At 42.7% G+C, this 23,959-nt stretch overlaps 1 protein-coding gene, 1 non-coding gene and 1 pseudogene across 2 annotated transcripts; 2 read left to right on the top strand and 1 right to left on the bottom strand.

Annotated features, from left to right (window-relative positions):
• The first annotated feature begins 5,389 nt into the window (after positions 1-5,389).
• Positions 5,390-5,493, top strand: LOC138389043 (small nucleolar RNA U13). The gene has a single exon (XR_011234483.1). It is a non-coding gene; the product is annotated as a small nucleolar RNA U13 (small nucleolar RNA).
• Positions 5,494-13,903: 8,410 nt separating this feature from the next.
• On the bottom strand, positions 13,904-14,845 carry LOC138385872 (olfactory receptor 1f45-like). Its single transcript, XM_069472068.1, has one exon. It carries the CDS (start codon positions 14,843-14,845, stop codon positions 13,904-13,906), a length of 942 nt encoding a protein of 313 aa, XP_069328169.1.
• Positions 14,846-23,020: 8,175 nt separating this feature from the next.
• Positions 23,021-23,959, top strand: LOC138387076 (heterogeneous nuclear ribonucleoprotein A1-like; annotated as a pseudogene).

A 23,959-nucleotide genomic window follows, 5' to 3' on the forward strand; every position in this document is an offset into this window, starting at 1 on the left:
CGGCACTCTAGCCTGGGCAACAGAGTGAGACTCCATCTCAAAAAAAAAAAAAAAAAAAAAAAAAAGAAGAAGAAGAAGTTCTGTTTGATCTTTCTTTAATATTTCAATTTCTTTAGTGAATTTTCCGTTCATTTCCTGAATTTCTTTTGTGTGTGTGTGTGAGTGTGTGTGTGTGGTTTCTTTGTGTTGGGTTTCCATTTATCTTGCATTTCATTGAGTTTTCTTACAATCCATGTTTGAAGTTCTTCATCTGTTATTTCAGTGTTCTGATTTTGGTTGCTACCCATTGCTAGAGAGCTGATGTTCCCTTTGGGGGTGTCCTTTAAATTTGATTCTTCATACTTTCACAGTTCTTTCACTGATTCCTTCTCATCTGCACCAGCTGTTGCTTCTTTTCTTTGGATTTTCGTTTAGATAATGACATGTCTGTGAGCCAGTTTAGTGGTACTTGTGGGAGAGAATTGACCACACCCTGTATGATGAATCAGTAGATGCAGTAAAAGGGCATGCAAATTGACCTCCCTGTCAGTAGGTGGCACTTACCTGAAGGAACAAGCTGCAGTGTTGTTTTTGGGTCCTGTGATCAGCTCTTGTTCCTCTGGAGAGGCACTCTAGTGCCCCAGGTGGTGGCTGGGGCCTTGGGACTTCCAGGTGGGTTCTTATTCTCCACCTCATCAGGGGAAGGTGGGAGAGGGATGCTGGGTGGGGCTGGGTTGGGCAAACCTGCCCTCAATCTCCACAAATGCTTTCAGCAGGGCTCAAAGTTCTGTTCCCTGAGTCTGGGCAAAACTGCCAGGGAGGGGCTGAAGTGGCCCCATTCAACCAGAATGTATGCGTGTGAAGGTGGGCCTGTCTGAGACCCTCAGTCTGGCAGTCTGGAGGAGACCCTGCTCCTTTCCACCCTCCCCTTTTCCACAGTTTCTCCCAGGCCTCTGCTGGCAGGAGGACCTCAAGCCAACTGAGCTCCCCTCTGGCTGTCATGTGGGCTGGGAGATTCCCTGCCTTCGATCCTAGCCTGAGCTGGGAGTATGGCCTTCCTGTGGAAGGAGAGGTACCCGAGGAGTGCACTGCAGCTAGGACTCACTCTGATCTGCCCCCACAGGCTTCCACACCACAGTAGACTAATTCACAAATATCCCCTCTGTGCTCCCGGGCAATGCGATTGAGACCTGGGTGTACAGGATCTGGCCTGCAGACCTGTCGCCCGGGCCCCACAGATCAATCCCTGATCATGCCAGGGAGAAGAATGCTGGTTGGAAGTCACCCACAGGGTGCCAAAGCTGATCAATGTCCCTCTGCCTTGGAGTTTGCCCTGCTCTGCTAGAGTCACCAGGCAAGCAGCACCAGGAAGGGCCATCATGTAGGGAGTTCACAGTCTGAGCACTCCTCAGTCCACTGAGGGCTCCAGTGGAAAATGTCAGAGCCCAGTTCCCAGGGGATGCCTCCTGGTTGTGGCTAAATTGTCTCTCTTGGCAGCCATGAGTTGGGGAATGGAAGGGGAGAATAGAGGACTAGGTGGAAGAAGGACTGCACACTGGTTGTATTTGACCCACTGTCTAGGAGGCAGTCTACCTACAATGATGGGGCTCTGGAGTCATGCAGTTCTCCCAGGACCCACTGGAACCCTGTGGCTCCTGGAGTCTGGGCTGGAGTTGACAAATGTCTGTGTCAGATAAGCAAGACTCATCCTGAGGAGTTGAGGTCCCCCAGGCAGAACAAAGACATCCAGTGGGTAGAGAAGCAATATGGCACCTGCTCACCAGCTTGAGTATGCAGGGCAAGAGGTGCCCTGAGGGAGCTGGGAGCCTTTTGCTCTGTCTGCAAGAGGCTCTCCACTCACTGGCAGCAGCAGTCTCTGGGCTGGTGTCAGGGGGTCTCTCTAGTAACTCAGGACCACCCCCCAGCAGTCTGAGATGTAAAGGAGGGGAATTTTAACTTCTCTAAGTACCCTTCTTGCTGGTCTCCAACCTTTTGGGGCTTAATCCCTGCTGATGTCTTCCTCCTTCCATTTCTGCTCTGCAACCTCGTCCCATGGAGTCTCCTATAGGTTCAGGCACCCTTCCTTCCAACTCTCATCTCATCTATGTTTATCTGTTTGTTTTTTTCCTCTTTCATCTTAAATTTCTCCTTCTTGCAGAGATGCTCTGGCTGGTGGTGTTTCTCGTCCACCATCTTACCTCCTCCTCTCTTTGTTGATTTTCTGTCTAGATGATCTGTTTAATGCTGAGAGTAGGTGCTGAAGTCATGCATTATTATTGTGTTGGAGTCTCTCTCTCCCTTCAGACCCTGTAATATTTGCTTTATATATCTGCATGCCCCAGTGTTAGGTGCATATAATATTTAGAATTATATCCTCATACTGAATTCATCATTTATCATTATATGCTGACTTTATGTCTTTTTATTGTTAACTGAGTCTGTTTAATCTAAATATTGCTACTACTGCTGGCTTTTGGTTTCTGTTTCCAAGGAATATATTTTTTCTCCCTTTGATTCCTACTTTTAACATTATTATTTACTTCATTCATGTTGCTTTGTGTATATTTTCTTTCTTTTATTTCTGTCTTTTACAGTTGAAAGCATAGATCATTGATTTCAAAATTTTCTCTCTTTTTGTCTAATGTAAGCATTTTAAATGGCAAATTTCCCCATAAACATTATACAGGTTTGATATAATTTATTTTCATTATCATTCAATTAAAAATATTTGTTTCCATTATGTTATTTAATTTCCAATTATGTGGGGGATTTTGTAGATGTGTTACTTTTAATGTTTTCCAATTTAAATTTGTTTTGGTCAGAGAACGTAATATATAAGTTTGATGTATAGTGTTGAATAATTCATGTGCATTTGATAGGAAAGTGCAGCGTAGCTTATTGTCAGTTATGTCAAGTTGTTTGATAAGTTTATTCAGCTCTTCTCTATCCTTATTGATTTTTAGTTTAGTTGTTTTACCAATTACAGAGAGAAGGCTATTAAAATCTGCTTTTACTTTCATCAGTTTTTATTTTGTGTGTCTTGAAGTCTTCTTTTGGTGCTTGTACATTTAGGATTATCATGTCTTCCTTTTGAACTGACCCTTTTATCACGTTGAACTGTCTCTTTATTTTTGGAAATATTTCCCTCTTTAAAATCTATTTTTATGTGCCATGGTGGCTCATGCGTGTAATCCTAGCACTTTGGGAGGTCGAGATGCAAGATTGCCTGAGGCAACGAGATTAGGTTGCAGGGAGTTATAGTGATGCCACTGTCCTGGGCAACAGAATGAGACCTTGTCTCCAAAACAATTTTTGTTTAATATTAATATAACCATACCAGTTTTTATATACTTACTGTTTGCATGGCATATCTTTTCCACCTTTTAACTTTCAATAATTGATATGGTTTGTCCAGAAACTTTTTCCAGGGTGTTTAGGTTGTTTTTAAGGGGATAGGAAGTCTGCTACAGTTACCCTGATACGGCTGGAAATGGAAGTTCCCCACCATTTTAGGAGTTCTTCATATATTAAGAACATATAGTGTAGGCTGGGCGCGGTGGCTCACGCCTGTAATCCTAGCACTCTGGGAGGCTGAGGCGGGTGGATCGCTTGAGGTCAGGAGTTCGAGGCCAGCCTGAGCAAGAGTGAGACCCCATCTCTACTAAAAATAGAAAGAAATGATTTGGACAGCTAAAAATATATATAGAAAAAAATTAGCCAGGCATGGTGGTGCATGCCTGTAGTCCCAGCTACTCAGGAGGCTGAGACAGAAGGATTGCTTAAGCCCAGGAGATTGAGGTTGCTGTGAGCTAGGCTGACGCCACGGCACTCTACTCAGGGCAACGGAGTGAGACTCTGTCTAACAAAAAAAAAAAAAAAAAAACCACACAAAACAAAACGAACATATGTTGTAGATGGATTATATCCTTTACCCAATTTTCCAGTCTCTGCTTTTTAATAGGAGTGAATAATTCATTTACATTTAATGTAATTACTGATAAAAAGGATTTATTCTGCCATTTAGTTATTTATTTTCTGCACGTCTTCTGTTTTTTTGTTCCTCCATTCTTCCATTCCTATCGCTTTTTTTTTATTTAGTTGAGTTTTTTTTATTCCTTTCTCTCTTTTTCTGTTTTTTTTTTTTTTAATTTTTTAGTGGTTACCCTGAAATTATAATTTAAAATTTAAACTTATAGCATCTAGTTTGACTGATACCAACTCAACTTTCTTTTTTTTTTATTTCAGCATATTATGGGGATCTGAAAGTTTGGTTTACGTATATTGCCCTTGCCCCTGGCGCCCCCGAATCAGAGCTTCAAGCCTGTCCATCCCCTAGATGGTGCGCATCGTACTCATTATGTATGTATACACCCATCCTCTTCCCCCGCCACAGCTGCCGGACATTCCATAGTATACACTTTATTCCTATGCATCTCTGTCCCCCACCTTTATATTGTTATCACAGATTACACCTTTAGACATTGTGTGCCCATTAATATAGATTTATTGTTGTTTTAGGCATTCATCTTTTAAATGATAGAGAAACGTACAATAATGCTGGCTTCCATATTTACCTATGTAGTTACTTTCGTCAGTGCTCTTTTTTTTCTTTTTGTTTTTTACCAAGTTTCTTCAGTGTATCATCATCAGTGTTCTTTATTTCCTCTTACAAACTTGAGTTACTGTCTAGCATCTTTCATGTTAGCCTGAAGGACACCCTCTAGCATTTCTTGCAGGGCATATCTACTGGTAAGGGACTCCTTCACTTCTGTTTGTTTGGGAATGTCTTAAATTCTCCTTTATTCTTGAAGGGTAGTTTTGCCAGATATAGAATTCTTGATTGACAGTTTTTCTTTCAGCACATTAAGTAGAGTCATATGTCACTTAATGATGGGGATATGTCTTGAGAAATGCATCATTAGGCAATTTCATCATTGTGCAAACTCCATAGAGTGTAGTTACACCAACTTAGATGGTGTAGCCTACTACAAACCTAGGCTATATGATATGGCCTACTGCTCCTAGGCTATAAACTTGTACCACATGCTATCAAATACTGTAGGCTATTGCAACAGAATGGTAAGTATTTCTGTATCTAAACGTATATAAACATAAAAAGTACAATAAAAGTATGTTATAAATGATTAAAAAATTGTACACTGTATAGGAGCTGTCAGGACTGGCATTTGCTTTGGGAGAGTCAGTGAGTGAGTGGTGAGTAAACGTGAGAGTCTAGGATATTACTGTAAATTCTGGGATAGACTTTATAAACACTGTACACATAAGCTAACTACATAAGCTAAATACTTTTAAAAGTATTTATTTCTTCAATAATCAATTACTATTAGCTGACTGTAACTTTACACTTTATAAACTTTTTAATAACTCAGCTGAAAACACAAACACATTGATCCTTTTCTAGTTCCTAAGCATGATGATTGGGTGTTCACACACATGCGTGAGATGTGCCTCCCTCAATCCTCGTCATGACGTGGGCACATTAGCCGTCTGACATGAAAACAAAACAAAACAAAAAACCCACACAAACACATTGTATAGCTGTATAAAATATTTTCTTTCTTTATGTCCTTATTCTATGAGCTTTTTCCTATTCTTAGTTATTTCATTTTATTTTTTTCTTTACTGTTTAAACTGTTTTATTAAAAACTAAGACACAGACTCGAGATGGTTGCAGTTTGGCTTCTCCAACCTCCAGGGCTGGGAAGGGGAAAGGAAAGAGGGAGAACAGTGGGGTTGGGAGGAGGAGCCAAGAGGGTGGGAGAAAGGCGGAGTGCGGAGAGGAAGGGAGCCCAGGCAGAAGTCAAGGAACCTCCCTCGTGGATGTGAGGCTGCCCCTGCTGCCCAAAATGTGGGTGCCCAGAGGGAGGCGTAAGTAAGTAAAGAGGAAAGCCAAGTGACATCCCCGGCCACTCCAGGTCTCCAGGACCTCTGCTCCCTGCGAGCAAGGTGGACTTGGCTGGTGCCGGCACCACCTGATCTGCCCCCGCCCCAGGGGCCAGGTCCCTCACCTTTTAGGGACAAAAGGAGGGGCAGAAAAGGCTGAGGCTTGGGGCCTGAGCCCCGGAGTGGACTGGGAAAGGTAGGCCAGCTTTGCAGGCTGTGCAGTGGAGAAGGAGGTGGGGATTAGTGGTGGTTGAGGTGGAGCAAAGGCTGGGAGGAGCCTGATTTGGGCGGGGTTTCAGGTGAAAGTGGGAGGGGTTTGTGTTAACATACCCACAGAGGGGGTTCAATGTTGCCCGCTGCACAAAAAGCCAATTACTGAGACAGTGAGGATTGTGAGGAGGAATTTTTTGCTATGGATGTGTCAACAGGGAGGGGGAGGTTATGAGTTGCCTCAAATCTACCTCCCTGACCAGCAGGTTCAGGGGATTTTCCTGCAGACGAAATGAATAATGCATGAGCGGGGTGGGCATCATTGTGCGTTTGGGGTGGAGTGTAGGGCACGCAAGCGCAGGGAGAAATCGTGCCAATTCATAGAGCCCATGATCAGAAAATGGCAGATAAGTCGATCTCTGGGTGGAGCTGCGGGTTAATATTGGTCCTTCATTGAGCTTTAGGCACAGGCTCAGTGGGTCTTCAGGCACCGTCTGTGGTGGACTGTGACTTCTCTTCTCTTCTCTTCTCCAGACAAGCTGATGGTGTGAGGCTTTGTAGGAGGTTCTACCATTCCTCGGAAAGAAACTCGAAAGAGAATGCGTCAGTGCAACAGAAAGTTACAAAGTTCTCATCAGCAAATTTTACTAAAGGGTTGCCTGTCTAATTGAGACTGAAGCTGTGAAGTTACCAGGGCTGAGATAAATCTTGCTGTCAAGGCCACTTAGAGCTGCCAGCCCCAGCCACAATGTGAACTCTGAAAACGCCTTTGAAATATGAGGAAACCAAGCACATTATTGAGAAAACATTTTTTTGCGTATAGAACTGGTTACAATTTCCCCCATTTTTCTTGGCTCATTCCTCAGTCTTGGGGAATCAGGGTGTCGATCGATCTAGCTGCTTTTTGCTGAAGTGAGGTCTCATTAGGGCTCGAGAAATAAAACTTTGAGCCTGTTGTTGAACGTACTCTTGAGTCATAGGTGTATTATTGAGAGTCTGTAGTACAATTACTTGAGTGTTTTGGGTTTTTGTTTTAAAAGAACATTTTAATCTACATTTAATTAATATATTTGTAATGAGATAAATCAAGAAAAATATCAAAGAGTGGAACAAATATTCTGAGGAATCCAAGAGAATAGTTCTGAAAACCAATCTCCTGTTCCTAGATCATCTTTATTAACCTGCTGTAACCACTAAGCTTGTTGTCTAATTTTATCAACATGTGTCTCCACTTCTGTGGAGGTATTAATATAAGGGCAACATGAGGAATTAGCTATAACACAAACACCCTCGTGTTCTGCTAAAATATATTCAAGAGCAATGCGATTATCAAGAGCTAAAGGGGGCTGGGGGAGGGTAAATGCACAACTAATGGACACGGTGAGCATTGTAGAGGGGGAAGGGCACATCTCAAATCATGGCTGGGATGTGAAAAAGTCATAACATGTAACCAAAATGTTTGTACCCTCATAATTTCCTGAAATAAAAAAAAAAATTAAAAAAAAAAGAGTTCAAAGATTTTGTTGAGCAGCTATTGCTAATACAGTTTCATTAGCTAGCATTTTTAAGGTTATAGATAGGTTGCAAAGCACATGTTGGTGAGCTGCCACTCCCCACCAGGGCAGTAGGGTATACCCAAAGAAGTAATTATCTCCACCTGGGATTCCTTCTGGGAGGTATTTGTTGCTGCTTCTCAATCATCCCAAAACCATCCTCCTGTGCCCCCCAATGTGTGGAAAAATTGTCTTCCATGAAAATGATTCCTGGTGCCAAAAAGTTTGGGGACTGCTGCGTGGTTCATTTATTTTTCCATTCTTTGTGATACTTCACTTAGAAGAATGGTCTCCAGTTCGATTCAGGATGTTACAAAAGGTATTAGTTCACTATATGTTTATGGCTGAGTACTATTCCATGGTATACAATTGTTGACTGAACTGTGGTTATGCAGCACATGACTATATGTCATCCCACTTCCTTCTGGCCTCCATGGTTTGTGATGAGAAATCAGCTATTGATCTTATTGAGAAGCTCTTGTATGCTATGAGTCACTTCTCTCTTGCTGCTTTCAAAATTTTCTCTTTCTCTTTAGCTTCTGACAATTTGACTATACCATGTCTTGATGTAGATCTCTTGGAGTTTATCTTCCTTGGAGTTTGTTGAGCTTCCTTAATGTATATATTCATGTCTTTCATGAGATTTGGGGTATTTTGTTTTGTTTTGTTCTTTACCCCTTTACTCCTTCACACAAATGAGATTTGGGATGTTTCAGGCATTATTTCCACAAATATTTTTTTTCTGTCTCATTATCTCTCTCTTTCTTCTCTTGAGATTCCTTTGATGCCTCTGTTGTTATATTGATGGCATTCCACAGTTTCCTCAGTCTACATTCCTTTTTATTTATTCTTTTTCCTTTCTGCTTCTCAGACTGTATAAGCTCCTCAGACTGTATAATTTCCATTGTCTTATCTTCCAGTTTGCTGACCTTTCTCCTGCCTGCTCAAAGCTGCTGTTGAACCCCTCTAGTGAATTTCTTATTTTATTTATTGTGCTTTTTAGCTCCAGAATTTCGGTTTGGTTTCCTTCCACAATTTGTATCTGTTTATTGATTTTATTTTTCTGTTTTTATAGCATTTTCCTAATTTCCTTTAGTTCCTTATTCATGGTTTTCTTTAGCTCATGAGTGTATTTAAGACAGTTGGCTTAACAACTGTGATTAGTAATTCCAATGTCTGGGCTTCCTCAAGAATGGCTTCTGTGAAAGTTTTCCCCTGTGAATGGGCTATGTATTTTTTATTTGGTATGCTTTGCAATGTTTGATGATGTTGAGAACTCTATATTCTGAGAATAACATTTTGGCGACTCTGGAAATTTAATTTTCCCTACTTACAGGGATTGCTGATATTTCTCCTTGTTGAGGGCTGGAGCTGTCCAATTGTGACTTTTCCAACATATTTGCAAAGTGTGTATTCCTCATGGCATGTGGTCACTAAAATATCTGTTCCATTATCTCTGCAATCATCCAGTGACCTGACAATGATTTCCTTAAATGTTTGGTTCCAAAACAATGGAAAAAATGGACAAGGTACTGTTTCCTTACATCTTCTGATATGTGCCACTGAAGAAAGGCATTGCAGTCCAGATTGCTGAGAGCAAGCTAGGCATCTATGGCATCCTCTCGGGGATCCACAAGACCATCAAAAACATACAACCCCAGATTTTTGTAGGATGAGGTCCCCACTGCCCACTCTGTCACTGTTCAGCCACTCCAGGAATGTGGGCTACTATTCCCACAGACACAGGAAAGTTAAGGGATGGGGTTTCATGTATGTCACCAGCTAACCAAAGAACTGCAGCCTTTTTCTTCATCAAGCACTCCCTGATTGTTATAATTGTCTGATCAGGATCCAGAGTTCTGAAATGAAGGATTATAATTTGTTTTTCTCCTTTACTGGTTGTTTGGTAGAGGAACCAACCCCTAGATTCCTATGTCTCCATTTTGCATCTGGGTCTATATCTGAACTTTCTCTTTTAATCTCCTGAGGTTTTTGACTAATCACTGGTTTGATCACAATAGCTTTATGGTATGTTTAATATCTAGTATGGCTAGTTCTCCCCTTGTTTTTATTCTTTATCAGCAGTTTCTTAGCTATATTGACATATATCTTTTTCTTTACAATTTTAGTACAAACCTTTATGACTCCAGATAAAAAACTTTGCTGATATCTTACTTCTTACAGCTTCTAAATTAGTGGAAAAATAGGGAAACTGACATCTTTGTAATGTTGAGTTAAATGATTTAAGGACAAGGAATATATTCCCTTGTTTGATTCTACTTATATGTGTTTTACACTTCCTAGAGGTTTTTAACATTAATTGTTAACTTTATTCTTTTTTTTTTTTTTTTTTTTTTTTTTTTTTTTGAGACAGAGTCTCACTCTGTTGCCCGGGCTAGAGTGAGTGCCGTGGTGTCAGTCTAGCTCACAGCAACCTCAAACTCCTGGGCTTAAGCAATCCTACTGCCTCAGCCTCCCGAGTAGCTGGGACTACAGGCATGCGCCACCATGCCCGGCTAATTTTTTGTATATATATATTTTAGTTGTCCATATAATTTCTTTCTATTTTTAGTAGAGACGGGGTCTCACTCTTGCTCAGGCTGGTCTCGAACTCCTGACCTCGAGCGATCCACCCGCCTCGGCCTCCCAGAGTGCTAGGATTACAGGCGTGAGCCACCACGCCCGGCCTGTTAACTTTATTCTTAACTGTTTTATGTTTCATACTTTATTATAAATGGGGTTTCCTTTGCCATTCTATCTTACAACTAGTTATTTTATATATATATATATATATATATATATATATAAAGGCTATCGAATACTATTTGTTAATTTACATTCTGGTAACTTACTGAATTCTTCCATTTGTTTGATTCAGTTTTACTATTGTTCCTCAAAGAATCTGCAAGCGTACCATCCTATCATCTGGATATAAAGATAGTTTTGCTCCTTATTTTCCAATTCTATTTGTCTAATTGCTTTGGCTTACACCTTAGGTTAATACTGCGTAAGATCAGAGATAGTGGACATCTTGACCTTCTTACTGATTTTAGTGAGAATGTTTTTAGTGTTTCCTCATTAAGTAAAATGCTGGCTTTAGAATTGAAGTATGTGTATTTTAACATGTTAAGGCAATATCCATAAATTCCTATTTTTCCTATGGAAAATTGGTTCAGATTGTGTCAAATTTATAGATTAATTCTAAGAGAGTTGAGCTTCACAATATTAAGGCTTTTTCATCCAAGTATATAGTTTGACATTTTATTTATTCAAAGTTTCTTCAATGTACACATATAGGGATTTGTGATTTTCTTGATATCGACACTGTCATCTACTTTTTCAGTTCTTATTAGAATTTTTAAACTCAAAGTTTTAAAGATTGAGGTATAATTTACATAAGGGAAAGTTTATCCTTTCTGGCGTACATTTGTATGAGTTGTGACAAATATATACAGTAGTGTAGCCACAACAACAACCAAGATCATGAACACTTCCACCTCTTCTTAAAATTCCATTTTCCTCTTTGCAGTCGACCCTTCTTTCAACCCCACCTCTTGGCTGATTTCCAATGTTCTTCCCACTTTTTATATTCCATGAATTGCACTGGGAGATGTGAAGAGTGAATCTTTATTTCAACATGCACTAAGTTGAAGTTGAACTTTTCTCCCTAAGTTTTGTTTGGTTTCCAGAGAGCTGTCTCCAAATGGCGAATTAGTTCTGGGTGGGACTTGACTTTGGGGAAGAGGGAGAGGTGCATTCTGGGAGCCCTAGCTGCAGGAGAGCTGATCTCTGATGGTTCAACCTGTCTGCTAAATGACACATCTGGAGGGCAAATATCCAAACACAAGTGGCTTAGATAGAGACCAAGGCAGATGCTTGCCATGATACTTCTTTTTAATTTGTAATGGATTTAGGTTGTACGAGTGCCTCCAGGTTGGGGAGCTGTGACCACAGCAACTTACCTGTTAAACCCAGTAACAACACAGTGCCTGGCCCATAGCAAACCTTAGAAAAAATGTTTGTTTCTTGAGTAACTATTGAGTTGATTAGAAGTAGGAACCCACGGCATCCGCCTTCATAGCACTGAAGTCCCTACCTCAGAAAATACCCACGGGCCTCAGCAGTACAGCATTTGGGCACATTTCCTCTCTCTGCCTTCATAGCTCTCATCTGAGCGGATTCTCAGAGTATGAGAAAAGGAGTAAGAGATGGCCCTCAGCCACCGGGCAGTTAAGCATCTTAGGGAGTTGAACTGCCTGAGGCTCATGCAGAAATAATTAGCACGTAAACTTCATCCAAGGCCAGGGCTGGGAGCAAGAGACAGCCTTTTGTCTTTCTACCCATTCCATGCTGCCAAATGTTTGGGGGTTTCCTCTCCCTCTTCAGGCAGGCCTTCCAGTTTGGTGTATGTTGAGTTCTACTCTGAGATCAATCCCAGGGAGACTGTGGATAGAGCACAGAGACTGATTATCCCCCTGACTGTGTACCCTCTAGTAAGTGCACTGCCACACCTCCATTCCTATCCTCCTCAAACCCAGCTCTTGACAACAGGTTGAGGAAAAGAGGGATTGACCAATGAATTCTATATTCTGAATCATAACTCTTTCCATTCAGCCCTGTTGTTTCTCTAGATCCCAGACTCAGTGAGGTCATACTGTGAAATCTTTCCAAATCCTGGAGTAACCTAGTGGGGACTTCAGTTCCACCAATTTCCCATTGCATCACTATGGTTTTTGGTATCTAGGAATGTTCACTTCTCAATTTCCCATTCAGCTTTGTTTACCACATCATCACTGATTCTTTAACTCATGTTTATTGAAGAGGAATAAAAACTGAACTGAACATTGTAGGTAGGACACAAAGTGTGAACTGTGGTACTTGTTAAAAATGAGTCCATAATGTAACAATGAGGAGGAGACATATGTGAAGATATGTGTAGTGTAAGAAAGAATATGATGACACCAAATGAGTCATATAAATTTGCACACCAACATATAGTCTATTATATTTCAAATCACCTCTTAAATGAAACTAACAGTCCAAAAAGTGCATCAACTTTATCAGGTTACTTCAAATACTCACTGGCATTAGGATGCATTCCTTTGGTGACTCACATGCCCCAACTGGAGAAGCACAATACTGAATGCTTCATGCACATCAGTTGAATATAATTAGAAAATGGAGAGAGTGAAATGCAAAATTAATAGATTTTTGCAAAAGGAAGGGATTATTTCATCAATGGAAGGATCAGAGAAAGAAAGAAGGAACACATTATTGATACCTGCAGCAATATGGACTAATCTCAAAGGGTTTATGTTGAATGAAGAAAGAGTGAAAAGATTATACACGTTATGATTCCTTCTATATGACATTATGGAAAAGGCAGAACTCTAGGGGTAGGGAACATACCAATGACTGCCAGCGGTTAGGAATGGAGGAAGGATTTCACTACAAGGGGGCAGCATTGGGGAATATTTCGAGGTGACAGAACTGCTCTGTATCCTGATAATTATGGTGGTTACATGAATCTATATATGTCTTAAAACTCAGAAGTATACAACCCCCTTAAGATCAATTTTATTGTATGCAAATTACAAAAAAATAAAAATAAAAATAACAACAACAAAAAGAAAATCATTGGATCTCTTTGAGCAAAATGTTCAGGACCATCCTGGCCCTAATATTAATTCTGTAGGCTTGAGCAAATTAATCTCTCTAGTGATTCAATTTCCTCCTCCTATAAATTGGGAATATTTTTGGTCTCACATCATGAGGTTGTGTGAGAGTTAAGTAAGATAATGCAGAAATAGTCCTTAATATATTAACAGTATTTGGTGAGTGTCAGCTCTTATTTTATTTAACATTATGCACAATAAGATAATTGGGGTGATATTGGTGAAACTTCAGTTGCTATATGTGGCTCTCAGTTGGCATATGCAATTTCCAAGCCATTTTTGTGACTGGTATCTTATAACATTGCTAGATCGACCCTTAAAAATGCAATGAGGTGTCACTTTGTATCAATCACCTAAATGCACCTGGGTCTCAGTCTAGTTTTATCTGTATCTGAGAGTCCTAAGATTAGCTCATTATATGGATAAGGGATAAATGCTTTTATGACGTACGAGTGCTCATCAGCCTCATATTCATAAACTTGATCATGATCACACATCACTAATTAGTCATGGGTGGGTTTTGCAACTATTGGGCCCCAGTCTCTCTGTTCTCAGTTCTCTCAATTCTAAAATTTTCCAATTCTAGAATCTTGACAAAACTGGTCTCCTAAAAGTTAGTTTCCTTAGGGCTCCCTTCATGTAATGATTCCGGAGGCTGTAGATGAAGGGATTGAGCAGCGGTGTCAACACTGTCAAGATGACAGTGGCCACCGTGTCCTGAACTGAGTAGGAGGATGAAGGGCGCATATAGACCCCCAAGACTGCCCCGTAGAACAGGGCCACCACAGTGAGGTGGGATCCACATGTGGACAGGGCTTTCCTTATCCCACGGACAGATGGAGACTTCAGTACTGTAGAGAAGATGTAAGCATATGAAACAATGATACATGTAAATGGCGTCACAAATATCAATCCACTCACAGTGAAGACCATCAGATCATTGATAAAGGTATCAGAACAAGAGAGCTTTAGAATAGCCTCAGGGTCACAGAAGAAGTGGTGCACAGCATTGCTGGAACAAAACGTGAGGTGAGCTATGAGAATAGTGTGTAGAAGAGCATGCAGGTGTGTAATGACCCACGACATGGCCACCAGAAGGACACAGAGTTTGGGCCTCATGCTCATGGTGTAATGGAGCGGGCAACAGATGGCTGTATAGAGGTCATAGGCCATCACACTCAGGAGGAAGCCATCCATGTTGCCGAAAGTGATGAAGAAGTAGATCTGGGTCATACATCCCACGTAAGAGATGGACTTGCTTCCCAACATGTGATTCACCAGCATCTTGGGGATGGTGACTGATGAAAAGCAGATGTCAACACAAGAGAGGTTGGCCAAGAAGAAGTACATGGGTGTATGAAGATGACTGTCACAGCTGACGGCCAATATGATGAGAATGTTCCCAGTGATGATGACCAGATACATCCACAAGAACAACCCGAAGAGAACCTCTTCCTGCTCTGGCTGCCCAGAGAGTCCCAGGAGAAGGAATTCTGTGGCTCTAGTCTGGTTGTTTCTGTCCATGTCTGTGAGGGAGCAAAATGTGGTTAGAAGAAAGATTTAGTTTATTGGCCTCCATCCATTGTTTAGAGATTGCCATTTTTAATGACACCAGATCCAAGGTTTATTAATATCATTTCAAATATAAAATTACATGAGACTGGTGATAATATGTCACCATTTGAGCAAAATTTTATGGTTGAGTTTTTGTTTTGTTTGAGAGTTAATTCATGTTAGATAATTCCATGGAGTTAGTTTTAGTGACATCAGTAGCTGGTTCATTTTCATAATGTTTAATTATGTTTGACTACATACAGCTTAATTTATATTTAGCTAACATTTACTAAGCAGCTAGTATATACAAAGTACTTTTTTTTTTTTTCTTTTGAGACAGAATCTTGCTCTGTTGCCCAGGCTAGAGTGCCGTGGCGTCAGCCTAGCTCACAGCAACCTCAAACTCCTGGGCTCAAACGATCCTCTTGCCTCAGCCTCCTGAGTAGCTGGGATTACAGGCATGCGCCACCATGCCCTGCTAATTTTTTCTATATATTTTTAGTTGTCCAGATCATTTCTTTCTATTTTTTTAGTATGGACGGGGTCTCGCTCTTGCTCAGGCAGGTCTCGAACTCCTGGGCTCAAACGATCTGCCTGCTTCTGCCTCACAGAATGCTAGGATTACAGGCATGCCACTGCACCCAGCCTGTACAAAGTACTTTCACATACATTCTTTCTTTTTACCCTATGAGTTATGAATAAGTACCAGAGACTCAGAGTTTAGGTGACATTCCCAACCGATATGATCCATAACATTTAGCAGTCCTAAAAGAGAAAAAAACCCTTTCTTTACATTCCTCCCTCATTTCACGTCCAGATTTTGATTAGCTACCATTTGTTGATTAACCTAGTGCCAGGCACTGTGCTCTTGCTTGATGTGCATTTTCTGATTTTATCCATATTAAAATCTGCCAGGTAGATATAAGTAGCTTCATTTAGCAGAAGGAAAAAGTAAAAGCAAAGACATTTAGAAATTTGTTGAAGGTCATAAATTCTTTTACCTTGATGAAGTGTTATTTTATACAACTCCCTCAAATTCATTCTAGGTCTCTTACATTTTCCCAGGATTTTACTGCTCAGAGGCTTTGAAGGATCTCCCTGATGGTTCATCCTCAACAACCTAGGAACTGCACAGCATCAAAACGTCCTTGTTGGCTTGGTTGAGCTAAGCATGCTGGTGAGGTTTCTATGTGCAGGGTTCTGCTAAGAGACTTCTTTTCCCCCTTATGCTACACAAAATAAGAAAATCAGTATTATTTTTAGAAGGGAAAGAAGAGATTTATAGAGAGCAAAATCATGGGATATATCTAAACCATAATGCCAGCATTTAGAAATCAATACTATTTCAAAACATTGTGGTTTCAATAATCCTTAAAGGAGTCACAGTGTTTAAAGGGGCGTGGGTTAGGGAAAAACAAGAATTCACAGTGTTTGGATAATAAACAAGAGAGGAGATGGCATTTCTGGTGAGAGCAAAGGCCCAGGCCTCTCAACTTGCTCGGGCTGAAGGTGGTATAGACGGTACTTTTAGGAGACAGGTTGTAGGATGTAGATCGCCTGGCGACAGTGAAGAGTCCTGGCATCTTGAGAGTTAAACGGCAAAACCCGTGTAAAATCGGTAAGATCTGAAGTCATTTTCTCACAAATTATAGCACAGATTACGTGGTGGTAAGAGAGTCCTAGGCTGTGTCCAGTTTTACCGAAGGAAGATGCTCCCGGGAGAGGCTGATTCAGGTGGAGTGTGGAATTTGGGGCTAGGCGTGGCACCAAGGAAAACGCACAGCAGTGTTTGTGCCGCCTCTGTCCTTGCACCCCGAAGAGCAGACCTGAGGAGCCTGGTCTTAGTTCCCCATAACGGAAATGGCAGTAGAAGGGGAAAGAGCTACAGCGGGATGGCAGTGGGTTTTTCCTACTGTCTGTAAACCGTGGATAAGTTGAAGGCACAGGAAAACTAGCTGTGAATACTCCAGACTCTACGATGAGAGAGCTGCCAGCGTCCGCGTTGGCTACTTCCCGTCAGTGTCTGCCGGACGATCTGACCGGGGCAAAGCCGGCGCCCTCTCCCGTCCTCAAGTCAACATGCTGGAAGGACCGAGACAGGAGAGAGCGGTGGTTGTGGAGAAAGCTCAGGCCCTCCAGTCACACCCCCGGGAGAGGAAAGAGGGCTGCCCGCTCCCCGGCTCCGCGGGAGGCGAGCTCTGCGGAATCACTGCAAAGATGGGAGATGCTCGCATGGTGGGGACCCCGTCATTTGGTTCTCTGGCTTGAAGGACGTCCTTGAGCTAACGGACTTCTTGATCCGACGTTGTCTTCTCTGAGCGGAGAAGAGGGAGTAGAGCCGAGGTGAGCTGGTGGAGAAGCCCCTACGCGCTGGCAGGGCCACCACAGGGGCGTGGGCCGGCGGGCCCCGTGGAAGGCGCCCGGCCTGGGATGTCCCGCCGCTCCCGAGGCAGAGGTGAGCCCCGCGAGGAACGGGGAACCGGCCGTGACACGCCGCACACTGCAGCCCGGACGCCGTTCGCGTGGGGCTCCCAGGGCGGGGGTGAGTGACAGCCGGGTCTGCCACCTCAGAGCCCCTCACGGAGAGGGGCTCCCGGACAGCCCTCCGCCGGGAGTCCGCAGAGCGGAGCCCGGACCCCGGCCACAGCCAGCCGGGGACGGCCGGGGAAGCCCGGACGGCGAGAGAGGAGGGGCAGCTTCCCCACACGGTGCAGGAAAGTCGGCCCCGCCTGGATCCCCCTCCTCCTCGGCCCACCTCGGGAGATTGGCTCCAGAAGAAGAAAGCACGCAGTGCCCGAGGCTCAAGCCACGTCCCCGCCACCCCATCCTGCAGCCAGGAAACACTGGGAGAGGGGGCAGGAGAGTCTGACGTTTGGGGATGTTTCTGACTGAGAGGGATTTTTATAACGTATGATGCTGAAAACGCTGGGTGTGGCAGGACATTTTTTTTTTATGAAAGCGGCCAGTAATTAGTTACTAGAAAACAAATGCTACTAGTTCATGGTTTAAACTCCAACACATTGAGATTCCCGGTGAGTGGGTCATGTTGTAAACGCCTCTTACTCTGAGTGGACACTCACCACCCAGCCTCTGGATTTGGCTTCAACTTACCACACGGCTTCCTTAGAGGGAGAGAGTGCTCCTGCCAGCCCCCTTGGCAATAACGTTCGGTTGCTACAACTTAACCATGTTGAAGTCTGCTGTCCTGCTTTCATCTCTTGTGAGTCTGTCGCCGAGTGACTGTGGCGGAGACATCGGACGTATCTGCAGCATTGAGTGTTTGTGATCCTGGACCTGGAAACTAAGGCTGCTCAGGCCCTGGACCCAGCCCAAGCCAGCACCCCTCCGTGCGGCTCTGCATGGCATCCAATAGCCTCCCCTGGGGCAGCTTCCTTATGTGGTCACAGGCCACAGTGGATGAACACGGGGAAGCATGTGGCACAAAGGTGGAGATTAGGGGTGGAATGGAGGGTCCTGGAGGTCTGAGAGAATCCCTCTTTGGGGTGGGAAAGAGTGGCTCTTGGCTCTGAGCTTCTGGCCAGGTTTTTTAGGAGCCTGCAGTCACCGATCCTAGCACCACAAGCCCCGTTGTCTCCTTCCCTTTCCACTGCTCCCCTTTCTGTTGCCTCCGTGGCCACGTGCTTGCCTCTTCTGCAGAGGACGGCACATCCTGCTCAGCACATCCTGCTCGGGAGAAGGCTGCACGTGGCAGACCAAGAGATGCTCCCCGCTCTGCATGTGGTTAGATGCAAAGGGATTTGGTGGGTCTCTGCGCGCGTGTCCATGCGGAACTGTCTGTGGCGGGGTGTGACTGTGCCCTCACCGGCTTTCCCAGCCCTTCTTACCTGGCTGCTGTCCGCTGCTGTCAGATGCTTTCAGGGAATCCCCATCTCTGTAGACGCTGCATTGGACCCTGGATGGTGGGAATTTCACAGCTGGGGCTGGGGATCGAGGGACCTGTTCTCACTGGAGGACAGCTAGCATGAGACCCTGTGGCTCTCCCCAGCCAGGCTTGGATGATTGGGAGCAAATTAATAGGTTCGTCCATCCCTGGACATCAGGATTTCCACAGGGATCAGGGCAGACCTAGTTGCCAAGTTTGGGTGACCCTCGGGTTGATTGCTCAGAAGTCCTCATTAGACACACACACTAAATATGCTTTGTTCCTATGTCTCTGGGCTGAGAGAGATATCAGGGTAAGGGGAACTCATTTTAGGGCATAGACTTGTTGCTTGAGCTTGTACACTCAACTTTATTTTTCTGGGTTTGTTTGTCCATCAAAGCAATAAGGAGAGGCAGGAAAGAAAAGTTCATGAGATCCAAAGTTCTAATAGTCCATTAATCTATGATTCCATAATATATTCAGTATGTATTCATTTTTATCAAATATATTTATAAAATTGATTCATTCCTATGTGAATATTTATTTATAAAAGTTTCTTCTTGGACCAAGATCTGAGAAGCATATAATATCTTAGTGTCATGGTGCCATCAGCCAGGCATGCTGATATGAACAAAACCTAAGATTCTGTCAACCAAACTAATCTTTGACTTCTGTGTGTTACCCCAGGATCCAGACGGGCTCTGCCAAAGAAGGGCTCCTGGTCAAGGAATGCTCTTCTCAGAAGCTGTACCCCTGGCCTTGACCCCTGCCAGTTTGCTCAGACTCAGTTAATTTTACCTTTGAGACATTTCCTATCCCCAGGAAAAGCCTGGGTCTTTAGAGCTGCCTCTTTGGGCTTCTTACAGCCAGGAGCCACTACTCTGGCCATTCTCCTCCTTTGGAAGTCCAGGTGCTGCCCATTGACCTGAGCTCCCTTCAGTGCCTTTGATACATGGCTGACTCTGTTCAGTCACCCAAGACCAATCTGCCACAAGGGGCTGTTCCTGTATCAGGTCCTCCCTCACCCTGAGTCTCCTCTGCTTCCTATTGCCTTAAGAACATCTCATGCCCATGTCATAGACAGAACATACCTGGCTGGACCCGTGCCCTGTGCCCAGAACTGACCTGAAGCAAAATTGTGAAACTGGTGAAATTGGCTCCCAGCACTTCATAGCCACTCTGTTCTGCACACTCTGCTCCTGCACTGACTCCCTTTTCTATAACCATTAGGACTCCAAGATCTTGCACTCTTTCTTCTTTCAAATATTATTACAAAGTTCAGTTTGATTGTTTATACTAAGAAAGTAATGACTAAGAGCAGAACCTCAATTCAGTGTTTTAATCTCTATAATAGTTATTCTATCCCTGACATAGGAAATCAGAGGCATCACCTACAGATGGTGGCCTATGGACTGGGGCTAGGGAATACTGAGGGGCGGGGGCGGGGGGGTGGAGTGTGTGCCCATCTAAATACGCTGTTATGGACCAGACACAGTGGCTCACACCTATAATCCTAGCACACTGGGAGGCCGAGGCAGGAGGTCAGGAGTTTGAGATCATCCTGAGCAAGAGCAAGATCCCATCTCTACAAAAAATTGAACAATTAGCAAGACATGGTAGTGCACACCTGTAGTCCCAGCTATTCAGGGAGCTGAGGCAGGAGGATCTCTTGAGCCCAGAAGTTCAAGGTTGTAGTGATCTCTGATTGAGCCACTGCACTCCAGCCTGGGCAATAGGTGAGACCCTGTCTAAAAATAAATAAATAGGTTGTATATATGTGCCTTTGGGTGTTGAGTGTGTGAGTGTTTGTTTCTAAGTGTCTATTTGTGTATCATCCACAAAGCAAAAATCTAAAAGAACACAAATGTGAAATTGGACACATAAGTGTTAGATAAAAGCAAAAATTAAAGAACAAGGGTAGCATATTAATTACAGATAAAAAAGTATTTAAGTCAACCAAAAGCATGAATCATAAGGTAATATTTTACAAATAAAGGAAAAATTCATAGAACTTAATAATAGTAGGCCTGGCACAGTGGCTCACACCTGTAATCCTAGCACTTTGGGAAGCCAAGGCAGGAGGATCACCTGAGGCCAGGAATTCGAGACCAGCCTGAGCAACATAGTGAGACTCTTTCTCTACAAAAAATACAAAAATCAGTTGGGTGTGGTGGCACAAATAGTCCCAGCTATTTGGGAGACTGAAGTAGGAGGATCACTTGAGTCCAGGGGTTTGAGGTTGCAGTGAGCTATGATTGAGCCACTGCACTCTAGCCTGGACAACAGAGTGAGACCCTGTCTCAAAAAAAAAAAAAAAACAAAGGCCTAATTATACTTATGAAACTTCAAACAAAAAACAATGTAACAATAAATTACATAAGACAAAGGTTCAAAAAAAATTTTAAGGGCTTGATTAAATCAGTATCTTAATGACAGACTTTACTGTACACTTCCCAGAATTTGATAAAGTAGTTAATGAAAAATATAGAAGAGATTTTGTTTATACAATGAAAAAATATATACATATAGATATATTTCCACACTGCAAATCCATTATATATATGTACATATATATACTTCTTTTTATTTTTTATTTATTTATTTTTTTGAGACAAGATCTTATTCTGTTACCTGGGCTAGAGTGCAGTGGCATCATCATAGCTCAAGCTTCTGGGCTCAAGCGATCCCCCTGCCTCAGCCTTCTGAGTAGCTGGGACTACAGGTATGTACCACTGCACCCAGCTAATTTTTCTATTTTTCTGTAGAGGGAGTCTCACTCTTGCTCAGGCTGATCTCAATCTCCTGGCCTCAAGAAATCTTCCTGCGTTGGCCTCCTAGAAGTATTAGGATTACAAGCATGAGCCACCGTACCTGAACTTCTTTTTTAATTTAAAAAAAATTATTGATATGTAATAGTTGTACATTTGGGGGGGTACATGTGATATTTTGACACAATTATACAGTATGTAATGATCAAATCAGGGTAATTGGGATATCCATCACCTCAAACATTTATCTTTTCTTTGTGTTGGGAACACTATAATTCTCTTCTAGCTATTTTAAAATATGCAATAAATTATTAACTATAATTTTCCACTCTATTGAATATTAGAAGTTATTCCCACTATCTATTGTAATTTTGTATCCATTAACCAACTTCTCTTCATCCCCCCTCCCCACTCCCTTCCTCAGCCACCATTCTACTATCTACCTCCATGAGATCCACTTTTTTATCTCCCACATGTGAGTAACAACATGGAATATTGTCTTTCTGTACCAGGCTTATTTCAGTTAACATCATGACCTCTGTCTACGCATGTTACCACCAATGACAGGATTTCATTCTTTTTTATGTGAATAATATTCTATTGTGTGTAACACTAAATTTTCTTCATACAATTATCTGTTGATGGGCACTGAGGTTAATTCCATATCTTGGCCATTGTGAATAGCACTGCAATAAACATGGGAGTGCAGATATCTCTTCGATATACTGATTTCCTTTCTTTTGGATATATACCCAGCATTGGGATTGCTGGATCATATGGCATTTTTAATTTTAGTTTTTTGAGGAACCTCCATATATTGTTTTCCATAGTGGCTGTACTAATTTACATTACCACCAACAGTGAAGTGTTCCCTTTCTCTGCATCCTTGCCAGCATTTGTTATTTTTGTCTTTTTGATAATAGCCATTTTAACTGGGGTGAGATGACATCTCAGTGTGGTTTTGATTTGCATTGCCCTGATGATTAATGATGTTGAGCATTTTTTCATATACCTGTTGGCCATTTATGTGTCTTTTGAGAAATATCTCTTCAGGTCTTTTGCCCACTTTTTAATCAGATTATTTGTTTTTTGCTATTGAGTTGTTTGAATTCCTCATGTATTCCAGTTATTAATCCCTTATTTGGATGGATAGTTTGCAAATATTTTCTTCCATCCTGTGGGTAGTCTCTTCACTTCGTTGATTGCTTCCTTTGCTGTGCAGAAGCTTTGTAGCTTGATGCAATCCCATTTGACTATTTTCATTTTTGTTGCCTGTATTTTTGAGGTCTTACCCAAATAATCTTTGTCCAGACCAATGTCCTGTAGCATTTCCCCAATGTTTTCTTCTAGGAGTTTCATAATTTCGGGTCTTACATTTAAATCTTTCATCCATTTTGAGTTGATTTTTTATATGGTGAAAAACGGGGATCTGGCCTTTCTGCCTGTGGACGCTGCCAAGGAAGCATCGTTAAAGTCTCTCTTCCCACTGCCGGCATGTCTAACTCAGAGTCTGCTAAAGAGCCTGAACAGCTGCGGAAGCTCTTCATCAGAGGGTTGAGCTTTGAATCCACTGACAGGAGTCTGAAGAGCCATTTTGAGCAAAGGGGAACACTCAGGGACTGGGTGGTAATGAGAGATCCAAACACCAAGCGAGCGCTATGGGGGCTTTGGGTTTGTCATGTACGCCACTGTGGAGAAGGCAGGCGCAGCAATGAATGCACGGCCACACAAGGTGGATGGAAGAGTTGTGGAACCAAAGAGAGCTGTCTCCAGAGAAGAGTCTTAAAGACCAGATACTCACTTACCTGTGAAAAAGATGTTTGTTGGTGGCATTAGAGAAGATACTGAAGAACATCACCTAAGAGACTATTTTGAACAGTATGGGAAAACTGAAGTGACTGAAATCATGACTGACAGAGGCAGTGGCAAGAAGAGCAGCTATAACTTTTGATGACCATGATTCTGTGGATAAGACTGTCATTCAGAAATACCATACTGTGAATGGCCACAACTGTCAAGTAAGGAAAGCACTGTCGAAGCAAGAGATGGTCAGTGCCTCATCCAAAGAGGTCAAAGTGGTTCTGGAAACTTTGGTGGTGGTTGAGGAGGTGGTTTTGGTGGGAATGACAGCTTTGGCCATGGAGGAAACTTCAGTGGTTGAGGTGGCTTTGGTGGCAGCCATGGTGGTGGTGGATATGGTGGCAGTGGGAATGGCTACAATGGATTTGGTAATGATGGAAGCAGTTTTGGAGGTGGTGGAAGCTACAATGATTTGGGCAATTACAACAATCAGTCTTCAAATTTTGGACCCATGAAGAGAGGAAATTTTGGCGGCAGAAGCTTTGGAGGCCATTACTTTGCCAAACCACCAAACCAAGGTGGCTACGGTGGTTCCAGTAGCAGCCTAGCTATGGCAGTGGCAGAAGATTTTAA

This window comes from Eulemur rufifrons, chromosome 7, assembly GCF_041146395.1.
Source record: "Eulemur rufifrons isolate Redbay chromosome 7, OSU_ERuf_1, whole genome shotgun sequence".
Lineage (NCBI taxonomy): Eukaryota > Metazoa > Chordata > Mammalia > Primates > Lemuridae > Eulemur > Eulemur rufifrons.